The sequence below is a fragment of the Pygocentrus nattereri genome, chromosome 11 (genome assembly GCF_015220715.1).
Source record: "Pygocentrus nattereri isolate fPygNat1 chromosome 11, fPygNat1.pri, whole genome shotgun sequence".
NCBI lineage: Eukaryota > Metazoa > Chordata > Actinopteri > Characiformes > Serrasalmidae > Pygocentrus > Pygocentrus nattereri.
The window spans coordinates 3,486,657-3,512,690 of NC_051221.1; the positions used below are offsets into that span (position 1 = coordinate 3,486,657).

The 26,034-nt window shown below is 40.7% G+C and overlaps 2 protein-coding genes across 2 annotated transcripts in view; one reads left to right on the top strand and one right to left on the bottom strand.

Moving 5' to 3' along the window:
• The window catches only part of LOC108412618 (dolichyl-diphosphooligosaccharide--protein glycosyltransferase subunit STT3B-like), a 184,314-nt gene extending 171,714 nt beyond the window's left edge, over positions 1–12,600 (top strand). Inside the window, exons 14-16 of the mRNA XM_017684712.2 lie at positions 6,328–6,441; positions 8,347–8,559; positions 8,686–12,600. Of these exons, the coding sequence (XP_017540201.1) occupies positions 6,328–6,441; positions 8,347–8,559; positions 8,686–8,760 (402 nt within the window). The 3' untranslated portion in view covers positions 8,761–12,600. The remainder of the gene's footprint in view (positions 1–6,327; positions 6,442–8,346; positions 8,560–8,685) is intronic.
• A 623-nt stretch (positions 12,601–13,223) lies between these two features.
• LOC108412619 (oxysterol-binding protein-related protein 10) overlaps positions 13,224–26,034 on the bottom strand; it is a 76,589-nt gene continuing 63,778 nt past the window's right edge. The window contains exons 8-13 of the mRNA XM_017684713.2: positions 23,633–23,776; positions 23,043–23,523; positions 17,600–17,786; positions 16,688–16,870; positions 15,666–15,819; positions 13,224–14,598 (exon numbers count right to left, since the gene is read on the bottom strand). Coding sequence (XP_017540202.2) covers positions 14,554–14,598; positions 15,666–15,819; positions 16,688–16,870; positions 17,600–17,786; positions 23,043–23,523; positions 23,633–23,776 — 1,194 coding nt within the window. The 3' untranslated portion in view covers positions 13,224–14,553. The remainder of the gene's footprint in view (positions 14,599–15,665; positions 15,820–16,687; positions 16,871–17,599; positions 17,787–23,042; positions 23,524–23,632; positions 23,777–26,034) is intronic.

The following is a 26,034-nucleotide window of genomic DNA, read 5'->3' on the forward strand; positions in this document are numbered from 1 at the left end:
CAGGTAGATCACGTTTTTCCCCATTCTGATGTTTGATGCTGAAGCTCTAACTCCTCACTCCTGCCATTTAGATGGGACCTGTTGGGGTTGGAGCCGAGAGGTGCTTTGAAAAAGTGTTTTGAAAAAGTATTATATTGGCTTTTTCCCCTCCTACAGCATCATCAGTTATTCTGACCTAATTCCCCACCATGTTCTACATCTGCCATCCTTTTTTGTGTTCTAACATGTTCTAGATCTACCACTGTGTACCATGTGCTCCCCATGTTCTATACCTGCAAGCCTGTATATGTTCTACAGTTGTCCCCATTCTGATGTTTGATGTTGAACAGTGCCTGAAGCTCTAACTCCCAAATACACTGTATTTCCAAAAGTATTTGGTCGTCTGGCTTCACACACATATAAACTTGAGTGACATCATATACTTAAAACACAAGGTTTACTATGATGTTGGCCCACCCTTTGCAGCTATAACAGCTTCAACTCTTCTGGGAAGGCTTTCCACAAGGGTTAGGAGTGTGTTTATGGAAATTTTTGACCGTTCTTCCAGAAGCACATATGTCAGAGGTCAGACACTCCAGAGAACACGTCTCCACTGCTCTAGAGTCCAGTGGTGGCGCTTTACACCACTGCATTCCACGCTTTGCACTGGGCTTGGTGATGTAAGGCTTGGATGCAGCTGCTCGGCCATGGAAACCCATTCCATGAAGCTCTCTACGCTGTTCTTGAGCTGATCTGAAGGCCACATGAAGTTTGGAGGTCTGTAGTGATGGACTCTGCAGAAAGTCGGTGACCTCTGCACACTATGCCCCTCAGCATCCGCTGACCGCTCTGTCATTTACGTGGCCGACCACTTCGTGGCTGAGCTGCTGTCGTTCCCAATCACTTCCACTTTGTTATAATCCCACTGACAGTTGACTGTGGAATATTTAGTAGTGAGGAAATTTCACGACTGGACTTGCTGCACAGGTGGCGTCCGATCACGGTACCACGCTGGAATTCACTGAGCTCCTGAGAGCGACCCATTCTTTCACTAATGTCTGTAGAAGCAGTCTGCAGGCCGAGGGGCTCGGCTTTATACACCTGTGGCCATGGAAGTGATTGGAACACCTGAACTCAGTGATTTGGATGGAGGACTGAAGACTTTTGGCAGTATAGTGTATATACAGGTACCATTTTCCACCTTGACAGAGGCACATGGCCACTCTGAATACTGTACCATGTTCAAAACACCCCAGAAACACAGGGGTCAGCGACAGGACGAAAGCACGCCAGAGACATTGCACCATCTTCTGCTTCTGATACATGTGGTCGCTCCACGCCAGAGTTTCAGCGATCGCAGAGCTGTAAAGAGCACATTTGCTGAAGCTAAATATTGTGCTTAAATTGCCAGCTTTCAGAGTAATATTCCTCTGATGCACTTAACTTCTTGAAATTTCCTCAAAGCAGAAGGATCGTTAAAAAATCATTAAAACGTGATGAGAGAAACTGCACCAGTATGAGTTTTTATAAAAATGATGTGTAGTTTTATTGCTGGCACAGTCCCCGATGCTTACTGAGTTAACAGGCCTGCTTTATGAGTTCCAGTCCAGTTTTAATTAGTCTGTTCCTGCTCATTAAAATAAATCAGGTTTCTCTTTGTTTAAGCACTTAGATAAAAGCTTAGGGCTTAATAAAGCTCAGGGGGTCGCTGTTTTTAATTGCTCTGAACATATATCTCTTTCTGCTTTATGCATCTTCATCAGGAAGAGCTGCGGTTTTTACAGGGCCGTATCGGCCTCTCCAGCTCTTTCTGTTCTTCAGATGGCACCTGTGGGATTGGAGCCGAGAGCTGCTTTGAAAAAGTGCTTTGAAATAATGTTATATTGGCTTTTTCCCCTCCTACAGCGTCATCAGTTATACTGAGCTAATTCACCACCATGTTCTACGCCTACCATCCTCTGTGTTCTAACATGTTCTAGATCTACTACTGTGTATATGCTCCCCATAGTCTATTCCTGTCATCCTATACAAATTACAATGTGTTCTATACCTTCTTGGATATGTTCTGCTATGTTCCAGATCTACTATCTTGCATGCGTTCTACTGTTTTCTGTATTTATCATTCTATGTGTTCTGCCATATTCCATACCTACCACCATGTGTGCGCCATCATGTTCTAGATCTACCATCCTGTATGCGTTCCACTGTTTTCTTTATTATTCTATATGTGTTCCGCCATATTACCATGTGTGCTCCATAGCATTCTATACCCACCATCCTCTATGAGATCCATAACGTTCTACATCCATCATCCTCTATGAAATCAATAATGTTCTATATCTACCATCCTGTATGAGAAATATCATGTTCTACACAGACCGTCCTCTATGAGATTGATAATGTTCTAGATCTACCATCCTGTATGAGAAATATCATGTTCTACACAGACCGTCCTCTATGAGATTGATAATGTTCTAGGTCTACCATCCTGTATGAGAAATATCATGTTCTACACAGACCGTCCTCTATGAGATCGATAATGTTCTATATCTACCATCCTGTTTACGTTCCTCTATGTTCTATATCTACCATCCTGTTTACGTTCCTCTATGTTCTATATCTACCATCCTGTTTACGTTCCTCGATGTTCTATATCTACCATCCTGTTTGCGTTCCTCTATGTTCTATATCTACCATCCTGTTCTACATATACCATCCTCTATAAGATTGATAATGTTCTATATCTGCCACCCTGTTTGTGTTCCACTACATTCTATATCTACCATCCTAGACATTTTCTACACTAACCATTCCATATGTGTTCCTCCATGTTCCATTGAAAATGAAATGTTTACAGTTCTTGTTTCATTTCAGCTGCTCATCAGTTCAGGGTCTCATTTGTTGTACTTTTCATTTCATAACCATCCAAATGTTCTCAGTGGTGACCGGTCTGGACTGCAGGCTAGTCAGTTTAGCACTCAGACTCTTTTAATATGGAGCAATGCTGCTGTAATACAAGCAGAATGTGGTTTGTCTTGCTGAAATAATTAAGGCCTTCCCTGAAAAAGACGTCGTCTGGACGGCAGCAGATGTTGGCAAAACATGTTTATATCATTCAGCTTTAATGGCGCCTTCACAGATCTGTCAGTCACCCAGGCCATGTGCACTAATGCCCCCTAAACCATCATGAACACTGACTTTTGAACTGTGCACTGATAACAAGCTGAGTGTTCTTCAGCCCGGAGGACACAGTGTCCATGATTTCCAAAAAGATTTCAGAAGTTGATTAGTCGGACCGCCGGACACTTTTCCACTTCCCTTCAGTCCATTTTAAATGAGGTCGGGCCCAGAGAAGGTGGCAGCATTTCTGGATCCTGTTTATATTTTGTATGGACTTCTTTAATAATAAAATTGAAAATATTAGACAACAAATTCAACCCACAGTATTAAATCCAACTTGGCTGTCATCTGACATGGCTGATATAAAACATAATGTAGTTGTAGAAGAAAGGCTGGAAACTTTTTACCCACTCCCACAGCTGGAGCTAGAGAAGATTATCTCCTCTGCAAGTTGCATGACCTGTGCACTTGATGCAATTCCCTCAAAATTACTCAAAGAAGTACTGCCAGTTATTATAAACCCTCTTTTAACTATAGTAAACTCATCCCTTAGCCTGAGCTTTTGATACAATAGACCACAATATTCTCCTAGAAAGGCTAGAAAACATGGTTGGAGTCACAGGGACGGCCCTATCATGGTTCAGATCTTACCTATCAGAACGTTATCAGTTCATCAGTGTAAACAATTTATCTTCCAATTATTCAAAAGTGAGATTTGGAGTTCTGCAGGGCTCTATATTAGGACCATTATTATTTACACTATACACGTTACCGTTAGGCACAGTTAGTAACCATGGCATTAACTTTCATTGTTACGCAGACGATACACAGCTGTACATATCAGCCAAGCCTGATGACAAGCACAGATTAAAGAAAACAGAGGACTGTGTAAAAGACGTGAAAGGCTGGATGTCACGTAACGTCCTCCTATTAAACAGTAACAAAACAGAGGTTCTCCTTCTGGGTCCAAAATTGGCAAGAAATAAATTACCAGATATAATCTTAAATCTCGCCGACTTTCCAGCCACACCTGGCTCAGCAGCAAAAAATCTTGGTGTTATAATAGATTCAGATTTATCATTCGATCAACACATAGGCAGCATCACTAGGACAGCTTTTCTACATCTTCACAACATTGCCAAGATAAATTCTTTTATTGACTTATAAAGCCCTACATGGGCTCGCTCCTGAGTACCTGCAAGACCTTATTTCCCATTACGAGCCATCATGCCTACTCAGATCCCAGAGCGCTGGCTTATTAATAGTTCCTAGAATTCCTAAGGCTGCAGCTGGATGAAGAGCCTTTTCTTATAAAGCCCCCAAACTCTGGAATGATCTTCCAGAAACTGTTCGGGACTCAGACACAGTCTCAATCTTTAAGACTAGGCTGAAAACTCACTTGTTCAGTTCAGCTTTTGGTAGGTAATGTTCCCCCTAGATAAAGGCAGCAGATCCAGGGGTCCATGGACACAGGGAATTATAGTAAACTGAGACGCTGGTGCTGTCGTCCCGCTGCTCGCACGCGGTCACTCAGGTTTGTGGACGGTGGAGCGGAGGGATGCCAGACTGTCTCAGAGTGCTGCCGTGTCTGTGTGTCCTTCTGGTTCTCTCCTGTTAGTTAAGCTGTCATAGTCAGATCTGCCGGAGTTGTTAGCCACATTCTGGAAATGTTCACATTCCCTGTTTATGTACAAATGGATAGATTAAAACTAATTCCCTCTCCCTGCCTTTTTCTGAGTAAATGACCACCCACATGTCTGGCCTGATGGACGACTGACTGCTGAGCCCTCTTGCTGCCCACTTCAGACCAGCTGCCCACGCCCAGCTACCGCCACCTGCCTTGGACTAGCTGCCCACCCTACACTGATGTTCTCATGGACTCCCAGCTATTATTACTACTAATACTACTGCTATTAATATTAGTAGTATAATAACTCTGTAGGTAGTCTTACCAGAGGAGGATGGTTCCTCCCAAGGTTTCTTCCTCAGCTCTGAGGGAGGTTCTCCTTGCCACCGTCACCCCTGGCTTGCTCACCTGGGGGTTTTACATTCTTGTTAAAACTGTCTTTTCTGGAATTCTGTGAAGCTGCTTTGTGACCACATCAGTTGTAGAAAGTGCTACAAATAAATTTGATTTGATTTGGTTTATGTTTTTTAGATATATGGTTTTCGGAAGTGTTTCTGAGCCCATGCAGTGATTTCCACTATAGAATCATATCTGGTTTTAATGCAGTGCTGCTGGGGCCCAAAGATCACAGCCAGCAAATACTGGTTTTTGTCCTTGTCCATTGACTACCAAGATTTCTCCAGATTCTCTGAATCTTTTAATGATATTCTGTACCGTAGACGATGAAAAGCAGAAGTTCCTTGTTATTTATTATAAACATTTTTTTTGAACTGTTGCTCTATTTGATGGTGCAGTCTTTCACAGAGTGGTGACCCCTCCTCATCTTTCCAGCATTACACAACTTTACCAGCCTTTTGTTGCCCCTATCCCAACTTTTATGGAACTTGTTGTTGGCATAAAATACAAAATGTGTGTATATTTTTCAAAAAACTATATAATTTCTCAGTTTCAGCATTTGATTTGTTTTCTTTGTACTACTTTAAATTAAATACAGGCTTTAAATAATTTGCACATCATTGCATTTTGTTTTTATTTACATTTTGCATAGCATCCCAACTTTTTCAGAAATGAGGTATATCTCGTATGTGATCAACAATGCTCTATATCTACCGTTCTGTACGAGAACCATCATGTTTTATATCTACCATAATGTATGAGGTCTATGTTATATGTGTCTTGGTTCCTCTCAGTGGTTCTTCCTCATGCTCTTTGGGAGTTTCTGCTTTTGAATCGTGGTTCCTATCAGTGGTTCTTCCTCATGCTCTTTGGGAGTTTCTCCTTTTGAGTTTTGGTTCCTCTCAGAGGTTCTTCCTCGTGTTCTTTGGGGTTTTTTTCTTTTGAGTCTTGGTTCTGCTCAGTGGTTCTTCCTCATGTTCTTAGGGAGTTTCTCCTCTTCAGTCTTGGTTCCACTTAGTGGTTCTTCTTAGAAGTTTGGGCCTACAATTCTGGAAAAATGCTTTGAGACGACGGCTTTTGTAGGAACTGGTTTACCGATATAACTGAACTGAACTGTACTGTGTGAAATTTGGTTCATATATGCAGAGCTACAATGTGAGACGCCCTAAATAAGGAAGTCGGCTTATCCTCTCTTCTTCACTCAGGAGAGTGACTACTTCACCCCTCAAGGAGAGTTCAGAGTGGACAAGGCCGGCTCACCGACTCTGCTGAACTGCCTGATGTATAAGATGTCCTACTACCGCTTTGGAGAGATGCAGGTTTGTGTACTGTTGTTCCTATAAACTATGTATGAATTGAAATTCCCAAAACTAAGATTGCTTGTTCAAACAAAGAGAGGTTTAGCAGAATTTTACAGATGAGCTGCAGAAAACTTATTTCTGGCCGTTCCATCATAAGCAGTGACACTTAAAATTGAGGTCATACTAATAATAATTGGACAGTTTGATTGGTCTTCATGAAAAGAATGGGACGTTCACTATAAAATTCTGCCTGGTAAACTTTTGCAGTGAAATCAGTGTGGACTAATTGGTGCAGCCTGGGACCACAATAATAATGAAATGTACATGTAAAATAGCCCGAATAACTGACCTCATTATCGTATTCGTCTCCTCTTTTAATTCTCTCGTTTTTTCCCAAGCTGGTCCTTTTTCGTGTTTGTTAAAAGTGTTTGGAATCATTTTGTCCAGTTCTCGTACTCCTTTCACAGTGTGGCAGTTCCTAAAACATACTGACTGCTTTGATTGTGAAACTTAAATCAGTTCCTCCAGGTGAAAAGTTGGTGTTTGTTCCTTTTCATAACTGAATGTTTTAAAACAGAGCAGTAGAGTAAAAGCCTGGAGGCGAGGCGGGGGGTGTGGAGTCAGTCCAGCTTAGAACAGATCATTTCAGTGGATTATGGTTCAGTTATGTTCCCTGACTGAAGGTACTGAGATGGAGCCTTGAGGGTTCCACCACAGTGATGAGAGGGGAACCGACCCAGTAACAGTTCAGTACCTTTATTTCTGAGAGTGTGGGTTCTTTAGATCCACATTCTTTTTTCCTAACTTCAACCTTAACCAAGAACCCAAACTGAAGCCTTACCCTGGTCCTGGACGGGAGCCTAAAATAAGTTGACGTTTTAACAACGTTAAACCTGGTTGCCTTAAAAATTAGAGGTTGTTGCACTTAGAATTGGAAGTCACTTACTTGTTAAAACTTAATTCTAAAAAAGTTCTAATCCCAATTCTAAGCCTAAAGCTGCTGACAACCAAGATCTGAGTTTCTACAGATAGTTTGTTAGCAATATGAACATCTGTACATTCAGTTCTTCAAGGGCTCCTTAGTAGAGACAGTGGTTTTAGAAAGAACTGTGAGAACCATATGCATGGTGAAGTGGTTCATCAGATTGATGGAAAATGTGTCATATGGTTCTCTGGAATGTTTTCAATGGGTTCTATATCACACCAAAAACGGTTCTCATATTGTTACAAGCTTGACTGTCGTAATAATAGAAAAACATTTTGTCGAGTGAAATTATCTTAAATATAGTCGGTATGTGTAATACATGCTTGTGCTCTTATTATAAGATTATTTAGCTTATTTCCAGACACTTTTTACTTGTTTTAAGTAATTTTATCAATTAAAATGATCTCAAAATACTGACAGATCATTTTGCTGTGTTTTTCAAGCTCATGTCTTACAACAAACAAAATGATCTGCCAGTATAGTGAAATAAATGTGCCTAATAAAATGACAAAACAAGCAAGAATCTTAGAAATAAACTAGATAAGCTTATAACAATCTCAACAGGAGAAATATTGTGGTTGGGATAGTGTAGTGGTTAACACCTCTGCCTTCTATGCTGTAGACTGGGGTTTAATCCCCGACCACCCCACACTATACCAACAAGGGTCCTTGGGCAAGACTCCTTACACCACTTTGGCCTACCTGTGTAAAAATGATCAAATTGTAAGTCGCTCTGGATAAGAGCGTCAGCCAAATGCTGTAAAAATGCAAAGAACCTTAAGACAAATGGTTCTCTAAGTGTTTCTGGTTCCATTGCCTTTACTATGAACCGTCCTTTTTGGCTGTGGATTGTAGATAATCTATGGTGGCTCTCCAAATGAAGACTTATTTTTTAATAAATCAAGAATCGACCAAGCTTCCATCTTCTGCCCCCCCAGCTGGACTTCCGGACTCCGCCTGGTTTCGACCGCACCAGAAATGCTGAGATCGGAAACAAAGACATTAAGTTCCAGCACCTGGAGGAGGCCTTCACCTCCGAGCACTGGCTGGTCAGAATTTATAAAGTGAAGAAACTGGAGAACCGAGAACCGCTGGGCCACAAGCCACGCGTCACCAACACCATCCCTAAACAGAAACACACGTCCAAAAAGGTACGTGTCTCGAGAAATGCTGCTGCTGCTGGATATCGTGTGATGTGATCAATCTCGTTAGTTTGCTTTGGAATTGATTCACCTGTGAATTTTTCTGATGTTCTTCCACGTGTTCCTCACACACAGGGTGCTAAACGAAAGCGTGGCTACGTCAAGAACAAGCTGGTGCTAAAAAAGGGCAAAAGACTACACAAGAAATAAGTCAGTGCGGGACTCGACCGCCAGAACCAAGAGGGTACGACAGAAACTCAACAAAGGGAAACTCAGAGCTTAATGAGGAGGAAGCAGCCAAGATGCAGAGCGTCCCTGTTCCACTGCAGCGTTGCTGTTCAGATGGCGCCCCCATGTGGCAGGAGGCAGAATGTCATATCTGGCTGCCTCACATCACACCTCATCATTTCTTTTCATTCTTTTTTCATCTTGTTTCACTCTTTTTTTAATCGTAATACTTGAATGTAGGCTTTGGAGTTCATGTTTGCTCAGAAAATTGTTTGGACACTGTAGTAAAATGATCCTTAATCTAGTCGATATATCTATTATTTCCCATTTCGAGATGGTTGTGCACTTACCAGATATCTAGCTTATTTCTAGACACTTTTACTTGTTTAAGTAATTTAGTAATTTAAGTAATAAGTAAGTAAAATGATGTCACAGAACTGGCAAATAATTTAGCTCGTTTCACACAGATTTTGTAAGCAAATCATCTGCCAGTACAGTGAGGTAATTTTACTTAATAAAATTATTTAAAACTAGTGAAAATCTTTCTGTATATCTAAAATTAAGCTTACAACAATCTCAGCAGGTGAAATGCTATTTTTATTGACTACATTCAAGATTATTTTACTTCACAAGACACCATTTGCTGCAGTGCAGGTGAAGAAATGGCCTGTTAGTGCAGGTTCTAATTACACGAGTTACACCAAAGAGCCCTTGATTACGCCTGATCTCGCTTCACCGTCTGCGGCTGAGTGAGGAGCTGGTCAGGCTGGTTTGAGTTCCTGACACGTTTATCTGTATGCGGAATGGAGGAACACACCCTGGCAAAACTGAGCTCAGTTCATTCTCCAGCAGCTCTGCAGGCACTCTCTGTATCAATGACGTTTGAAAGGGTTCTAAGATACTGGCCTGTTGCCTCTTTTAAGGTATGTGTTTATTTTTGTTGTCTTGTTTTTTTTAGTCTTTATGATGTATTTTAACAGGGTTTATGGTTATGAATGCAATAATCATCAAGCTGGATGTTTTTCATGAATGTGAATTTTGTTTCCTTCTAGCCTGGTACATTGAATTCAGTCAATTTGAGCAAAAAAAGTCAGATTTTCAGATTTTTATATTTCATTCAGCCCATAGAGTAAACACATACAGTCATATGCAAAAGTGAAATTACATGTTCCAAGTTAAATGTGGCATTTATCTGCAAATTTTAGTGCACAATTTCTGCTTTTTTTTGCAGTTTTACTTTGGAAAAAAGTCAAACTTACCCAAAAAATGTGCTATAACTGTTGCACAAGCCACATTTTGTATTCATTTCTTCCCAATATGTTACATTCAGGAAATAAACAGTAATTGTGCTTTAAATGTGGTCTCTGTAGAGGATGTACTTAAGAAAACATGTCGTTTGCATACGTTTGCATTTGCATAGGACAGTATATTGTCACTCTTATATATGAAAACAGAATTTTTCATTGTGTGAACCTTTTAAAATGTGGATGGACCGACACAAAGGGTTCAAGATTAAAAGTTGCGTTAAAAGTTCAGAACCATTTCTCCTTCTTACCATTTTGGAGCTAAAAGGTTTCATTATGGTAATAATGATGAATGTAATGTTTGCTGCCTGAACTGCAGTTTCCAAGTTGCTCAATAAACACATTGTGTACATGATAGAAAGACCAGAGGTTCTCCAACTGTTCCTCAGTGAGCCTTAGATGATCTACATTTTTGCTCCAACTCCTAGGGATAGATCAAAAATGTGGACTATCTGGGGGCCTGGAGGGCTGCTTTGAGAGAAGTCTGAAGTCCACTGTTCAAGTTCAGGCCCCCTCAGAGCTCTACTCCTAAATAATTAGAGGGTAAACACATCAATGCGTGCTCATATTTAGACAAGCTGGCTTCGTTAAGTCAGACACACACACTGCACAATCGTAGCCCATATTTAAAGCTGAACTCGCATTAGCCGACTCTAGAAATGGCTTCATTGTCCACCGCTTGACAGGGAAGCAATTACCTGCCGCAACGAGCTCCGACCAAGCAGCCCAACTTCCAAACGTGTTTCTTATAGAAGATATTTTGGTTGTTTGTCTTGCTGTTTGAGCCGTTTACACCAACCAGTTTTCCCAGTCACACAAACACATTCACAGCTACTATACAGGTGATGGCATGTAGGCTAGCAAAACAGAGGCAAAAATGATGGCATTTGTAAACTCATATGTTCCAGCTTTGCTCTGTTTGACTGAATGGAACAAACAGAACAAGATATTGATGTGGTGATTTTATAAATGATCTAGCATGGGTGTCCTGTCCAGTACTGGTCCTGGTCCTGGAGATCTGGAGACGTAACACACCTAAATCAGGTAACGAAGGCCTTCATGGGCATCTGAGTAGTCGAGCCCAGGTACATTGGGTCTGAGCTATCCACAGCAGTAGATCTCCAGGACCTGGGGCCAGATTCACAAAAGCGTCTTAAGAAAGAAAATCTTCTTAAATGTTTGTTTTTTTTCTTCACTTCATTCTTAAGAAAAACGTTATGATTCAAATAACTTCTTGTGAATTCTCTTCTTTTCTTAACTATTTTCCTTCGAACAATTCTAAAAACGTGTTATTCTTGAAATGGCTTCATTAAGGATGTTTTCCCACATCAAACACAGACTGTTCATCATTTTTAAGAAGTCTTAAACACTGTAAGCAGATGCAGAACGTAATTACCTTCAGTTCCAGCCTCTACAGCTCTCATATCATATCCTTATTTTCATGCTTTCATTTAAAACCTCTACCAGGAATCCTCTAACATGGCAGCCAACTGTTAGGAGAAATGTCTAAAAATAAATATCAATATTAAAACCAATTTTCTTAAGCAGATTGTGGCTTTAATGAGGAACTGCACTGATAAACACCTTTCTCTGAGCTTTAAAGCCCACAGAAAATGAACAATTAGCTCTGTGGGTTTTCCCAAATTCACTTCTCGACATGTCCTCAGCTGTGACCGTCCACAATGGACCGAGGTCTGTGAGGTTTCTGTATCACTGCTCATTGTAAATACAAAGTGACTTAACTTCTCCATAAATGGGGCGTGACTACAAACATAGTTTTAACTGTATTTGTTGAGAACTTCCCCATTGTGGGACTAATAAAGTATTATCTTAAACCTTTGTTGCTTGTAGTATCCTTGGTGCGGATCTACCGACAGCATCTGGGGAAATATCAGAGCGGTCATTGGTGAAACATCGCTCCTTCAACATTAGCATTCCATATAGCAGCAAAGGCTGATGTTCAGTTCCTGCAGGCCGAGAATTTATAGAGAAAGTACACATCGAACTAACAACCATGCTTAGGGTAGGATAAATTCACTGGGCTGTTCTACAAGCAGCCAGCGTGACAGAGAACTTCAGAATGTTCATACTAGCTTGTAGTGACTGATTTAGTCATGGAACACATCTATTTTTCATCATTCTAAGAAAGTGAACTTGTAAAACTGGAGAATCTCATCGGCCTCTACCTTTAAGCAGGAAATGTTAGTCTGAATGCTGAGAATTTGCACATTTTAGAGGATGCCTCTGTGGAGTGCCTCACGGCTCAATACTGGGCCTAAAAAAGATTTTTCAGAAGAGTTCAGACTTTGAGCCCTTTCACTGTGTGCGATAGGAATTCACTAATCAAAAAGGCTGAACGTCTGACTGTCATACTGCTGAATATGTAGAAGCAGCGCTTTATGTTTTGCTGTATCCGGTCTCTGAATGTTTATTCCTGTATAATTTCTTCATGTATGTCTGGGGACACTTTGTTCTTCTCTGCCATTGTTCTGCTTGCTGTATTTGTTGTATTTATGTGCGGGTGAAGAAAAAAATAGGAATGCAGTTTTATAATTTATTGTTGAAATGTGTGCTGACAGCCAGGTGTTAGGATTTCAGGATGTAGATGAGCCTTAATGAGATCTGTATCTCTCTCGTTTTTTGACTGATGATTTCTGTAAGGATTACATTGATTACCTTTTGTTTAACTGTTTATCTAGAACGTAATTGCCTTTTTTTTCCTCCCCATCTCTCATTTTCTCAGGTTGTTTCACTTTTTCCTCTTGCCACAACCTTTTTGGTGTTTGTTTTACAGTTTACCTGTTTGAATTGTGTGGATTGGCCAAGTTGCAATATGGACAAAATAAAAAAGGAAACCTTCAACTTTGTAAGAAAGAAAAGTAGTCGTACTGGCTGTTACACAAACCTATCATCGATTTTGGTGCACTGTATTTGGCCACAATGCACTTCTGGGTTCACTGCTGTGGTTGACCAGAAGAGGGCAGCGTGAACTTACATTTATGAATGGCAACCATTTCCAACTTTTTTCTTTTTTCCAATTAAAAATAATAATAAATAAAATGATTTAGTACTTTCCGCAGTTATTTGCAGACACAATTAGAGTCATTAAAATGTCTAAATCTTCAGAAAACAGCTACAACATTTGAATTAGTTCCTTTTATTAGCAGTTGATTAACAAGCAGTAGCAAATAACAGTCAGGACGTTTTCGAAACACGATAGAGACGCACTGTGATTGCCATGACTGTTATCTGAAACAATAAAAACAAGTGTGAGTTCCCACATTCATCCAGCGGAACATTTGATAAGCTGAATTATATCCACCATAAACCAACTTTCCACGCCAACATGGCTTATATAACTCAAAGCTGGAAGGCCCTAATTAACATCACGCTAACTGGGAGCTGCAGGCTTTTACTCAGTAGCCCTGTTAGCGTTTTGAGACCTATTCCTTTAAGACATAGTGTCTGATTAAGCTAGGAACCAACAGAAAGTGCCTCAAAGTCAAGTGTAAAGTGGGCACTAAAGTTGAGGCCTCTGTGTGAACAAAAGTGCAAAGTGACCAGAAACAAATGTCTTTAAAAAAACGAGTGTCTGTTTCCAAAGATCTAAATCTGTAACCTGCTAAATCCTGCGTCTCTGAGTGAAAACGGTGAGGTATAAAACTGACCCATTCCCTCTAAACTGCAGAGTCAAATCTCATTTTCTCCTCAATTACGCCTAACAATGCCGTCCTGTTGAGGCCCATTAAAGATCAAGTCATCGGGACTGACCTACATGCAGGCCTCAAAGAGAAATGATTGAGAAGACGTGGCAGGTCATTTTTCATCTAACTGAATGAGGGTCTTTAGCAATGCTACAATTAGCCAACAGGGTCACTGGGCCATACATTCATCTCAGAAGGTTCTTTCAGGGTTGGAAAAAGAGAAGCCAGGACTGAGACAGATTTAATCCATCTATAAAGTCCACATTAAACTTTTATAAGAGAAAAAATGAGGGTTTCCCAGGTGGTTGTTATGATATTAAACGCTTGGAAGCTTCTGCATTGATGGTCCACAATAAAAGAAAGAAGCACCACATGGAAAATCACTTCAGACGCACCATGCACAGGTAGGTGTGAATGCAAACCAAAGGCCTGGGTGAAAAATAGAATATATTCTACATACTGTGTATACATTATAATATAGTTATATAAAAGTATCCTACTATAACAGTTTCTAAGTTTAAATTGTATGTAGAGAATAAAGAACTAGTACCTTGACTGTTTTCTCACCTTAAAGTTCATCTAAAGTTCATCAACGCCAAGGGGCAGCAATAATAATTAAAAGCCTGTTTCTTCTGTTTGGTCCTGTTTGTCCACAAGTCTTTTTGCTTTGTCCTGCTCAGCTCTCATCTCTCCAGAGTGTGAAGTGGACCTGAGGCTGCTAGTGATAGAAGTGTGTCCAGCTTTTACAGTCACTGTCCAGGGACTGCTCAGTGTGTCTTCCATAAGGGGTTATTGTAGACCCAGCCATCACCCTACAGAGGAATAGACAGCAGTAGGGAGTGAACATGGCCTCATTAAACATACAACTTTTGGTCAGCAGCGGTATTTCAACCCTGGTATCGACATAATCAAGGATCGCTGGAATACAGTGTGTTTCTTTAGATCAAGGGTCGGCAACAAGTGGCTTCAGAGCTGCATGCAGCTCTTTTCCTGCCCTGTTGTGGCTTCACAGCTGAATCAGATCAGTAGGTAATAATAAAATAATCCTCCTCTACAGTAAAATAAAGCTCTGCTGATCCTTCAACACAGTTTAACAGTAAATGGTCTTAAACGCTGGAGTTAATGTAGAACTGCTGATTCACCCTTTAACCCTGAAGATCAGCACCATAGCAACACAGACTACAGTCTCGCCCAGCTAGTAACTAACGACATGGCAAAGAGAGAGATTTAAGACGAACATTGATCATTTTGAGACAAATGGACTTATTAGTGTTTATAATCAAGTTATATTTTTAACTTATGCTAGTAGCATATATTGAGACAGATTTACAGCCAAGATGGTAAAATTGACAAATGTTCTCCAGCTTCTTGTTTGAATTCTCCTGTTCCACCTTAAATGGCGCAGCAGTTACATTCTGCCGTCGCAGGCATCATTTAAGGTGGAACGGGAAATTCGAACAAGAAGCTGGCAAATGAAAAGGGACTTGAGCCTCATAAAAAGTCGGGCGTTAAGAGGCGTTTTACAAGAAACTGTTCTACCTTTGTGGGAAAGTTTCCTGCTGGAGATGCGAGAAAAGCGGCTACAGTTGAGCTGAAGCTTAAAGCAGAGCAAAGTGAGTCTGTTTTTGTTTATATTTTTAGCCTGTACGAGGACATTAACACATACTGAGACGCATTTACAGCCAAGATGGTAAAATAGACATAAATGTTGTGGCTCCAAAGGCGGATTGATTTTTATTGAAAAGACAAAACGGCTCGTCATAACATTTGGGTTGCGACTCCTGGGCTATGGTTTATGTAATGCACCACTGGATATTAATGAATAGCTCTTGTAATACTTGTTTGGTGAAGTATGTGGCTGGTGATATATTTTTAGTACCTGTTTGGTGAAGTATTTGGGTTTCCATGGTGACCCACTGTCTGCTCTCTGTCTCTCCTCTGCCCGCTGCCCTTCCTCCAGCTGATGCTTGTGTTCTGTCGCTGCATCGATGTTGCCCTCTTTCAGTGCACTGGTAACATGCTGCCATAGCCGCCTAGACGTGTACAGACACAAAAAAGCTAAATTAACCCAAATTATATTAAACAAACTACCATGTTTGCTTTATTTCATCTCTTAAACGTCTTTATATAAGTATAAAACATACGTTCAATCGTACTGAATATTTTGTCGTAGTTATTGAAAAATGTATAGTAGTTATTGAATAATTTAAGAAATTTACTGAATAATTTACAGCTGCTAATGAGCCATACAAAAATGAATGCGGATTCATACTAGGTCATGAATAATTCATGGAGCCTACTGAATAATTCATAGCAGTTTCTAATCTCAAATCTCGATATAGTCAATATTTCTTGTTTTGGAGATAGCTGTGCATTTATTATAAGATTATCTAGTTTACTTATAGACGTTTCCCCTATTTTGAGTCATTTTATTAAGTAAAGTTCATCATTTTCACATTTCTTAAAACAAGCTGAATTTCTGCCAGTACTTAATAAAATCACTTCAAACAAGTAAAAATGTCTGGAAATAAAGTAAATAATCAAAAAGATTAAAGATTAATTTAAGATTCTTTTATTTGACAAGATACCATGTCTTACAATCTAATACAGAGCAGCTACTGAATAATTCATAGCTGATACTGACAAAATGGAGTAGTTACTGAATCATTTTTAGACGAAACTGTAAATTTAATTTCCGTTATTTTTTATTATGATTTGAATTTGATGAAAAGTCTCTTATTTTGTGTAAAGCAAAAAAACATCCTTTGCATTTTCTGCTGCATTTTGTCTTTTTTGCCATCAAAACAAACAGAAAAAAGTCAGAACTGCTGACTTTTGATTCTGACTGTTGATCAGAATGTAAACCAAATGTAAATGTAATTGATTATGTAACTAACTGACCTGGACTCAGTCCGGCTCTGCTTCTCCACTGGCCGGATCAGCTTCTTTATGACGGGCAGTTTGGTCGTGTCGATAACTTTGGTGTCTGCGCTGCTGTAGCTGAACTCCAGAGTACCGTTCCACTCCCCCTGAGCCTTACAGACGATGGTACCCGTCGAGTTCTGTTTCACCTCCGCTGTTACCCTAAAACACATACATATATCTAGACCGTTCTAGCAAAGTTCAATCCTGTGGTCCCACAATAAGACTCTTAAAAACATGGTTCTTTAAGGGCTCTATATAGAACTACAAACACTAAAAGAACCTTAAAGGGCTCCATGAATCATGACATAGTTCTTCAGACTGATGGAGAATGTGCTGTAGATGGTTCTATGTTGAAACTTTTTGAAAGGGTTATATATATATAGCACCCAAAAGGGTTCTTCTGTTGTTATGGTGTCAAGCTTGCAACAATAGAAGAACCCTTTTAGGTGCTATATAGAACCTTCTAGAGCACATTCATTCACATTTTCCATCAATTTGAAGAACTGAAGAACCCTTTAATCATAAAAATGGTTCTTTGAGTGTTTATGGTTCTATATAGAACCATTTCCATTACTAAAGAAGTTAACGCTAAAACTCAAGACTCTGAAGGGCACAGTAATAAATATAAAAATAAATATAAAAAGATGTTTTGACCAGAATCTGTGGGCATGATGAGTGCATATTGAAGGCATTAACACAAACTGAACACTAATGATACACCAGCAAAGTGGAGTTAAAATAGAGGGGTTTTGGATAAAGTGGACAAGGTGTACATTTCAAAGAGAAAAAAGTTTGTTGCACACAACAAATCAGTTGTTTTAGCGCAGAAAGGCACCTTTGTTATGAAAAGAGGATTTAAATTAATACTGTGACGTGGCTCAGACACACCTGTGCACTTTTCCCCCGTAGAATGGCTTGGTGTGGAAGGTGACTGTAGCAGAGTATCCGCTCTTAGCGCAGCTGATGGTCACTTTCCCCCCAAGCTCCACCCACGGGACAGTGAGGATGGAGCGGGCATAAGCAGACGGCAGAGTAAACACATACTCCTCCCCATGCTCCAGCAGGCTCAGCACACCTGCAGGGGTAAACGTCAGAGGGCAGTGCTGGGTAAACACAGTGTCACTTTATATACCACCTGAAAATGGTAAAGGAGCCCCTGCCTTACACTCAGACTCAACATCTTCACTATCCTGTATGTGGGCCACACTGTCAGAAAGAAGGTATGGAACAGGTACATTGTTCATTCATCAGAATATAAACAACGTAAAAGAACCACCAAAGTCAGAACAACAGATTAAGGTCCTGCTGTATACCTTACCTGAGGTCCTCCCAGAGAAGAGGTACATACTTTGTACATTTTCATAATGTAATATTTTAAACACATACACATTTTCTAAACAGCTTATCCTTCTGGGTTGTGCTCAAGTCTTTGAACTGTGACAGGAAACCGGAGCACCCAAACAAAACACAGACCCCCATGCAGACAAGGGAGAACATGCAAACTCCCATGTTTTAAAACAGAACCATAAAATTCAAAGCCTGCAGATAAGACAGATGGAGTCGATGCAACTTTACAACATATATTTGCAGTGGATTATGATACAATTACATTCAGTAACTAAAGGTATTGAAGATGTATCCTTGAGGGTACCACTCAAGTGACAAGAGCGACACCAACCCAGTCACAGTTCAGTACCTTATTTCCACCAGTACCAAAATGTATTTTTGAGATAAAATGTATTACAAGTTATGTTTTTTTTTTTCAGAAACCATTAATTATTTACAGAAATGTTTATTAATGTGCATTGTCCATGTAAATCTAAATTGAATAAAATCTACTTTAAGACCAACTATAGGACCAGCTACATGTTTACCTATATGAGCAACTGTAGGACTCTGTTTGGCAACCTTTAGGAATGACTACAAGACTGTCTATAGAAGCACCTGTACCACCAACTGTAGGGTCAGTATGTTCTGGCCCTCAGTTGAAGAACCTGTAGGACCATCTAAAGGACCAACTACAGGGCCATCTGTATGACAGACTACAGTACCAACTACATGAGCAACGGAAGGAACGTCTGATAGACATCCATTGGGAAGGACCAACTATAGAACCATCTATAAGGCAATCTGTACATCCTACTACAGGGTCAACTATATGAACAACTGTAGGTGCCCTGTTGGACAACCTGTAAGACCAATGAAAGGACCAACTATAGGACTGACTGTGGGACAGACTACAGGACCAACTACAGGACCATTGTTAGGACCGGTTGTAGAACAAACTATAGGACCATCTGTAGGATAGATTATAGGACCATCTACCTGACCAATCATAGGACCAGCTGTAGGATCAACTATAGGATGAACTGTAGAACCAATTATCAAAGCATATATAAGACTAACTATTCAACAACTGTAGGACCATCTGAATGACCAACTACAGGACCAATTATATGAGCAACTGTAGGACCTTCTGTTAGACAACCTGTAGGACTATCTGAAGGACCAACTACAGGGCAGACTATATAAGTCAACTGTTGGACCTTCTGTTGGACAACTTATAAGACCATCTAAAGGAGTATAGGACACTGTTGGACAGCCTATGGGGTCATGTGAAAGACCAATTATAAGACCAACTATGAAACCATTGGTAAAAACACCTAAAAGGCCAAAAATCAGACCAATTGTATTGGTAGTTGCCAGAGCAACTGTAGATCGAATGAAAGGACCAATTGTAGGACCATCATTAGGACCAATGGTAGGGCAAACTATAGGACCATATGAAAGACTATAGGACAATTTATCTGCCCAACTTTAGGACCATCTGTAGGACCAACTATAGGACAAATGTTAAGACCAGTGGTAGGATAAACTATAGGACCATCTGTAGGACCAAACTATAGGACAAATGTTAAGACCAGTGGTAGGATAAACTATAGGACCATCTATCTGACTAACTGTAGGACAATCTTTAGGACCAACTATAGGATGAAGTGTAGAACCAATTACCAAAGCACATATAAGACTACCGGATCAATTATATGAGCAACTTTAGGATCCTCTGTTGGACAACCTATAGGACCATCTTATGGGTCCACGTGAAAGACCAACTATAGAACCAACTATAAAACCATGCTACTATAGGGCCAACCAAAAGGTCAACTGTATTGATTCCATCGTTAGGACCAATGGATGGTAGGACAAAATCTAGGAACCTCTGTAGGATAGACTATATGACCATTTATCTGACCAATTTAGGACCATCTGTAGGACCAGCTAAAGGAAGATCTGTAGAACTGTAGAATTACCAAAGCATATATAAGTATTGAAGCAACTGTAGGACCATTTGTATGACCAACTGTACTGTGCTTGGAAGTGGAATCTACAGGAGTTGGTTCCTTTAAACACTGCAAAAGCAGTGCATCTGGCCTTTTTCCCTTTTGCTGTGCTGTGTTAGTAACCAGCTGAAAGCTGTTGAGAGCTAATCATTTTTGTGACCAAGTCTTGTGCTGCTGCTTTGATCATTTAATGTTATTATCGCACAAATATTTCACTCAAATGCTTAGAATATGTGCATGTGGGTCATTTCAGGGTGCAGATTTGTGCACAGTAAAACAGATCCAGGTCATTTATCCACATAGTTGTAAACAATCCATGCAGAAAGATCATATCTGAGCAAAATATGGGAAGCAATGAAGCCTGTATTAGGACCGTGGCTGGTGGGGTTTTTCCAGGTTCTTTGATCTGACTGTGCATAAATGCTTCTGTGCTCCATCTTACCCAACCTTAGCCTTACCCTCTGCAACTGAAAGATCAGCTTTGGGCTTTTTTACCTTTCCTAATGAAGGCTGCAATTTAGGCCACACATGCCCACTTCCAAGAAAATGTTCATGTCCCAGTGATCCAGGGGAAAAAAATCCCCACACATGCTATCAGTGATCAAGGAGAATGACTCATTCAAGCCTACCTCCAGAAAGCCCTGCTGTGAATAAGGATTATTTACTCCTGCATGCCAGCACTGTATCATGACTCATGTTCTATAAAAATCTCCCTGACATGACTCAACTCCCATGACGATTCAAATCAATACTCAGTGATCCACTTCACTCCCACACTTGAATCATAAAAGACCAGGGAAACGTCACTGATGTAAGAGATCAGACAGTATCAGAGCCAGATTTGAGCCAGATTCAGGAGGACGAAATGCAGGACGAAATGCAGAATCAACAAAAATGCCACTCAGAATCTTACTATTACTGTACTACACCAACCAGTCACTTTATTAGGTACCTTGTATTAACACACGACCACCACCACGTCAGTGGTACTACAGTGCTAAGAACCCACCACCCAAATTGTACCTGCTCTGTGAGGGTCCAAGGGGGTCCTGACCACTGAAGAACAGGGTAACAAAGTATGCAGAGAAACCGATGGACTATCATATCTCACCTCGTACCTTATAGCTGGAAAACAGTGAGTTTGTGAAGTGTTGATTGGCCAATACCAAACCTGATTAACCCACTAAATGGTGCTGAAAGTTTTATTCCATTAAATCAACACGAGAAGAGCACAAAATGAGCTTGAGCTTGATGTTTTCAGCATTTTTTATGCAATGCCTCTTATGTGCTGTAAGGCATGGATCTTCTCGTTTGTTGTGCATTAGCCTTTAACCTGCTACAGGAGCCTTTCGGGGCTTCTTTTTCTGGTCTAAACAAACAGGCTCTACACGGCCCTCTGATAAAGAATACTCACAGAAACTCATCTGGAGCTGGGATTGGCCAGGGTGCCAGAAAAAAACACTGTGATTGGTTGAGGGCTAGAGGGCTAATTTAAACATAGCAGTCTTCTCTGATATCATTAAAAAGGCTAAGAATGCAATTAACAATTGCAGTTAACAATGAACAAAGGACTGAGCAGCCCTACTTGAGGCACAGCTCCAGGTCCTCAGTACTGCACATCGGGAACTTTGTTATTACTCTCGTATCAGAGCTGAATCTCACCTCAACTTGTGAACATCCTCCTCATTACCCTGATTAAGCAATGTGCAAATCAGCCAAAGAGACTGTCTCTCTCACATGCATCAGGCTCTTGTCCCCGCGGGCCAAAACTCTGCAGACTTCAGCGCACTGCCTCATAAAACACGCCTGATTCGGCTCATCGGCCAATGAGCAAAGCCTTCATGAACTGCATTCTGAGTGCTAGGTGAGGATAGACGCTGATCTCCACAGAAGGTCCCCAGTTTGACACACCTGGTCTATCTTATCCAGGCTGCTCAGTTGCTGGCACATAGTCCTTTCGTTGTTTCTTTTTGTGTTCATTTATTCATTCATCCATTCCTCTGTCCATGCCTACAGAGGTATATCTGAATATGCAGATCCTCATTATTCAAGGCTAATACAGATGACATAAAGACATCTCATTTTACTTGAGAAAACAATAATTTCAATACAGCACTAGACAAGTAAAAATATCCTTGGTTTCACACTGATCTAATAGTGTGTGATAGTTTTGAAAAAAATCTAATTCATAGTTTCTCCTTACAGTAAAAGTAGCCGATTAGTTTGGGTGCAGTCGTGGGGTGGAGGTTAGGGAACTGGCCCTGTAACCGGAAGGTTGCCGGTTCGATCCCCAGAGCCGACGGTCCATGACTGAGGTGTACTTGAGCAAGACACCTAACCCCCAACTGCTCCCCGGGCGCCGTGGATAGGGCTGCCCACCACTCTGGGCAAGTGTGCTCACTGCCCCCTAGTGTGTGTATTCACTAGTGTGTATGTGGTGTTTCACTTCACGGATGGGTTAAATGTGGAAGTGAAATTGTGGGATTAAAAAAGTATCACTTAACTTAGTTAAAACATGCCTGGTAGCTGCTTCTTTGTTGGGCAGTTTTGTCTGATTTACGATACTTAGTTCTGCTTTATAACGGACATCCTTTTGTCAAGCTTGTGGAGTTTTACAGGCCAAAATAATGAAAGAGTCATTTTTAGATGACTACTCTCTCAACTCGCTTTATTCTTTAGAATTCAACAGGCTGTTTTTGTTACTGTGCTTTAAAGACTGGCGTGAACGTTAATATTTCAGCTCGGATCAGTCGTTCTGTAAACAGTTCAACTCAATATTTAAGACGCATGTCAGATCCAAATTTTATGAAGTCATTACTAAATAAACAAACTGGGGCACAGCTTAGAAATGATCTATGTTTTAGCCTGAATATTTCCATGGAAATCAAAACACTCCTTATGAATGGGTGGGGCTAAATGGCTATGGGCCATGTGGATATACATAAATGTGTTAGTCAACCAGCAGGTAAATCTAGGAGACAGTCTCTCACCTTCCCCCACCATGGACACTCCCACAGACATGCCCATGAACTTGCTCTTGGTCCAGACGTGAACGTTCACACACATCTCCTTCTCTTGGCACTCGCAGTAAAACGCAGACACCGGGGGATGATGGGAAACCTGCTCAGCCACAAATCGCACCTGATAACTCCCTGACCCTGCCTCCGCCACCTCCTGATTGGCCCCTGGCCCAGCAGAATATGAGTGAGTCCTGAGGGGTCTCACTTTGTCCTGAGGAACCTCCCAAGAACAATGGAATGTTTCCCCCAGGATGGGGTTATACGGCTTTTTGGCTACGGCACCCTTACGTCCTTCGTGGAAGGAGGTCAGGTAATACTCCACAAACCGCACCATCCGCTCCTCAGGGGTCGCTCCCATGGAGACAGCCAGGAACATGTCTGGATGGGCCATGAAATTAGCGTACATCTCCAGCAGGGAGCGCTTCTCCAGGATAAATGTTGGCAAAACAACCTGAGGGAAGAGAGGATATGCACTGTTTACTGGAGCAGTAAGCTGAGACAGTGGACAGTTGTTTACTGTTTGTATTCTTCATTGTCCATTTATGAGTGCATGTACATACCCGTGTGAGGTCCATGCCCAGTTTAAGTTGTGACAGCAGGTGTAGAATGACACTCCTTTGGTCCTCCAGAACCCCCAGCTCTTCCTCTACATTCTCCTCAGTGTCCATCACTTCTTCACTTGGCGAGACCAACTCTACACCAGCCTGAGACACGTAAACAAACACAGGAAGAGAAAGAGGAAAGGAGAAAATACTTTGGCTAAATGTGTTTGTGACGGTGAATTTTTGGCTTATGTACAGTACATATACATATTTCTGGTCATGTGTTTGCTGTCCAGTGTTGACCAGAGGAGGATGGGTTCCTCTTTTGAGTCTTGGTTCTTCTCAAGGTTTCTTCCTCTTGCTGTTAGGATGTTATGCATTTAATATTAACAGCAAGTAATATCTATAATTATGTTTTGGAGATTACTACTGAGGAAATCTATGGTGCTGGATATCGATTGTAATGACATCTACAGTTATGTGCTGGATAATGATTGTAATGACATCTATGGTTATGTACTGAATACTGATTGTAATGATATCTATGTTTATCTACTTAATATCAATTGTAATGATTATGTGTTGGATATCAATTGTAATAATATCTACGGTTATGTGCTGGATATCGACTGTAATGATATCTATGGTTATGTGCTGGATATCGACTGTAATGATATCTACGGTTATGTGTTGGATATCGACTGTAATGATATCTACGGTTATGTGTTGGATATCGACTGTAATGATATCTATGGTTATGTGTTGGATATCGACTGTAATGATATCTACGGTTATGTGTTGGATATTGACTGTAATGATATCTACGGTTATGTGTTGGATATCGACTGTAATGATATCTACGGTTATGTGTTGGATATCGACTGTAATGATATCTATGGTTATGTGCTGGATATCGACTGTAATGATATCTACGGTTATGTGTTGGATATCGACTGTAATGATATCTACGGTTATGTGTTGGATATCGACTGTAATGATATCTACGGTTATGTGTTGGATATCGACTGTAATGATATCTATGGTTATGTGCTGGATATCGACTGTAATGATATCTACGGTTATGTGCTGGATATCGACTGTAATGATATCTACGGTTATGTGTTGGATATCGACTGTAATGATATCTACGGTTATGTGCTGGATATCGACTGTAATGATATCTACGGTTATGTGTTGGATATCGACTGTAATGATATCTACGGTTATGTGCTGGATATCGACTGTAATGATATCTATGGTTATACACTGAATACTGATTGTAATGATAACTATGGTTATGTGCTGAATATCAATTGTAATGATACCTATAGTTAAGTAAAGAATATCGATTGCAATGATATCTATTGTTGTGTGTTTGATATTGATTGTAATCACATACAGTTACAGTGAGGAAAATAAGTATTTGATTATTAAAATAAATATTTTAATAATTATTAACAATTATTATTAAAATTATTTTAAAATCATACACTGTGATTTCCGGATTTTTTTTTTAGATTATGTCTCTCACAGTGGACATGCACCTAAGATGAAAAGTTCAGACCCCTCCATGATTTCTAAGTGGGAGAACTTGCAAATACTTATTTTCCTCACTGTATGTACTGAATACTGATTTTAATGATATCTATGGTGATACAGCCCAAAGGTGTTCTATGGGGTTGAGGTCAGGAATCTGTGCAGGCCAGTCAAGTTCTTCCACACCAAACTGGCTCATCCGTGTCTTTATGGACCTGCTTTGTGCACTGGTGCGCAGTCATGTTGGAACAGGAAGGGGCCGTCCCCAAACTGTTCCCACAAAGTTGGGAGCGTGAAATTGTCCAAAATCTCTTGGTGCTGAAGCTTTAAGAGTTCCTTTCACTGGAACTAAGGGGCCGAGCCCAACTCCTGAAAAACACCCCACACCATGATCCCCCCTCCACCAAACTTTACACTCGGCACAATGCAGTCAGATTGACTCTGCAGAAAGTTGGCGACCTCTGCCATTTTACGTGGCCGACTACTTCGTGGCTGAGTTGCTGTCGTTCCCAATCGCTTCCACTTTGTTATAATCCCACTGACAGTTGACTGTGGAATATTTAGTAGTGAGGAAATTTCACAACTGGACTTGCTGCACTGGTGGCGTCCGATCACGGCACCACGCTGGAATTCACTGAGCTCCTGAGAGCGACCCATTCTTTCACTAATGTCTGTAGAAGCAGTCTGCAGGCCTAGGGGCTCGGCTTTATACACCTGTGGCCGTGGAAGTGACTGGAACACCTGAATTCAATGATTTGGATGGGGGAGTGAATAATTTAGGAAATATAGTGCAGGTCACAGAGATAGAGAGAGAGAGAGAGAGAGAGAGAGAGAGAGAGAGAGAGATACAAACAGATGGAAAAGAGCAAGAGGGGAAAACTATA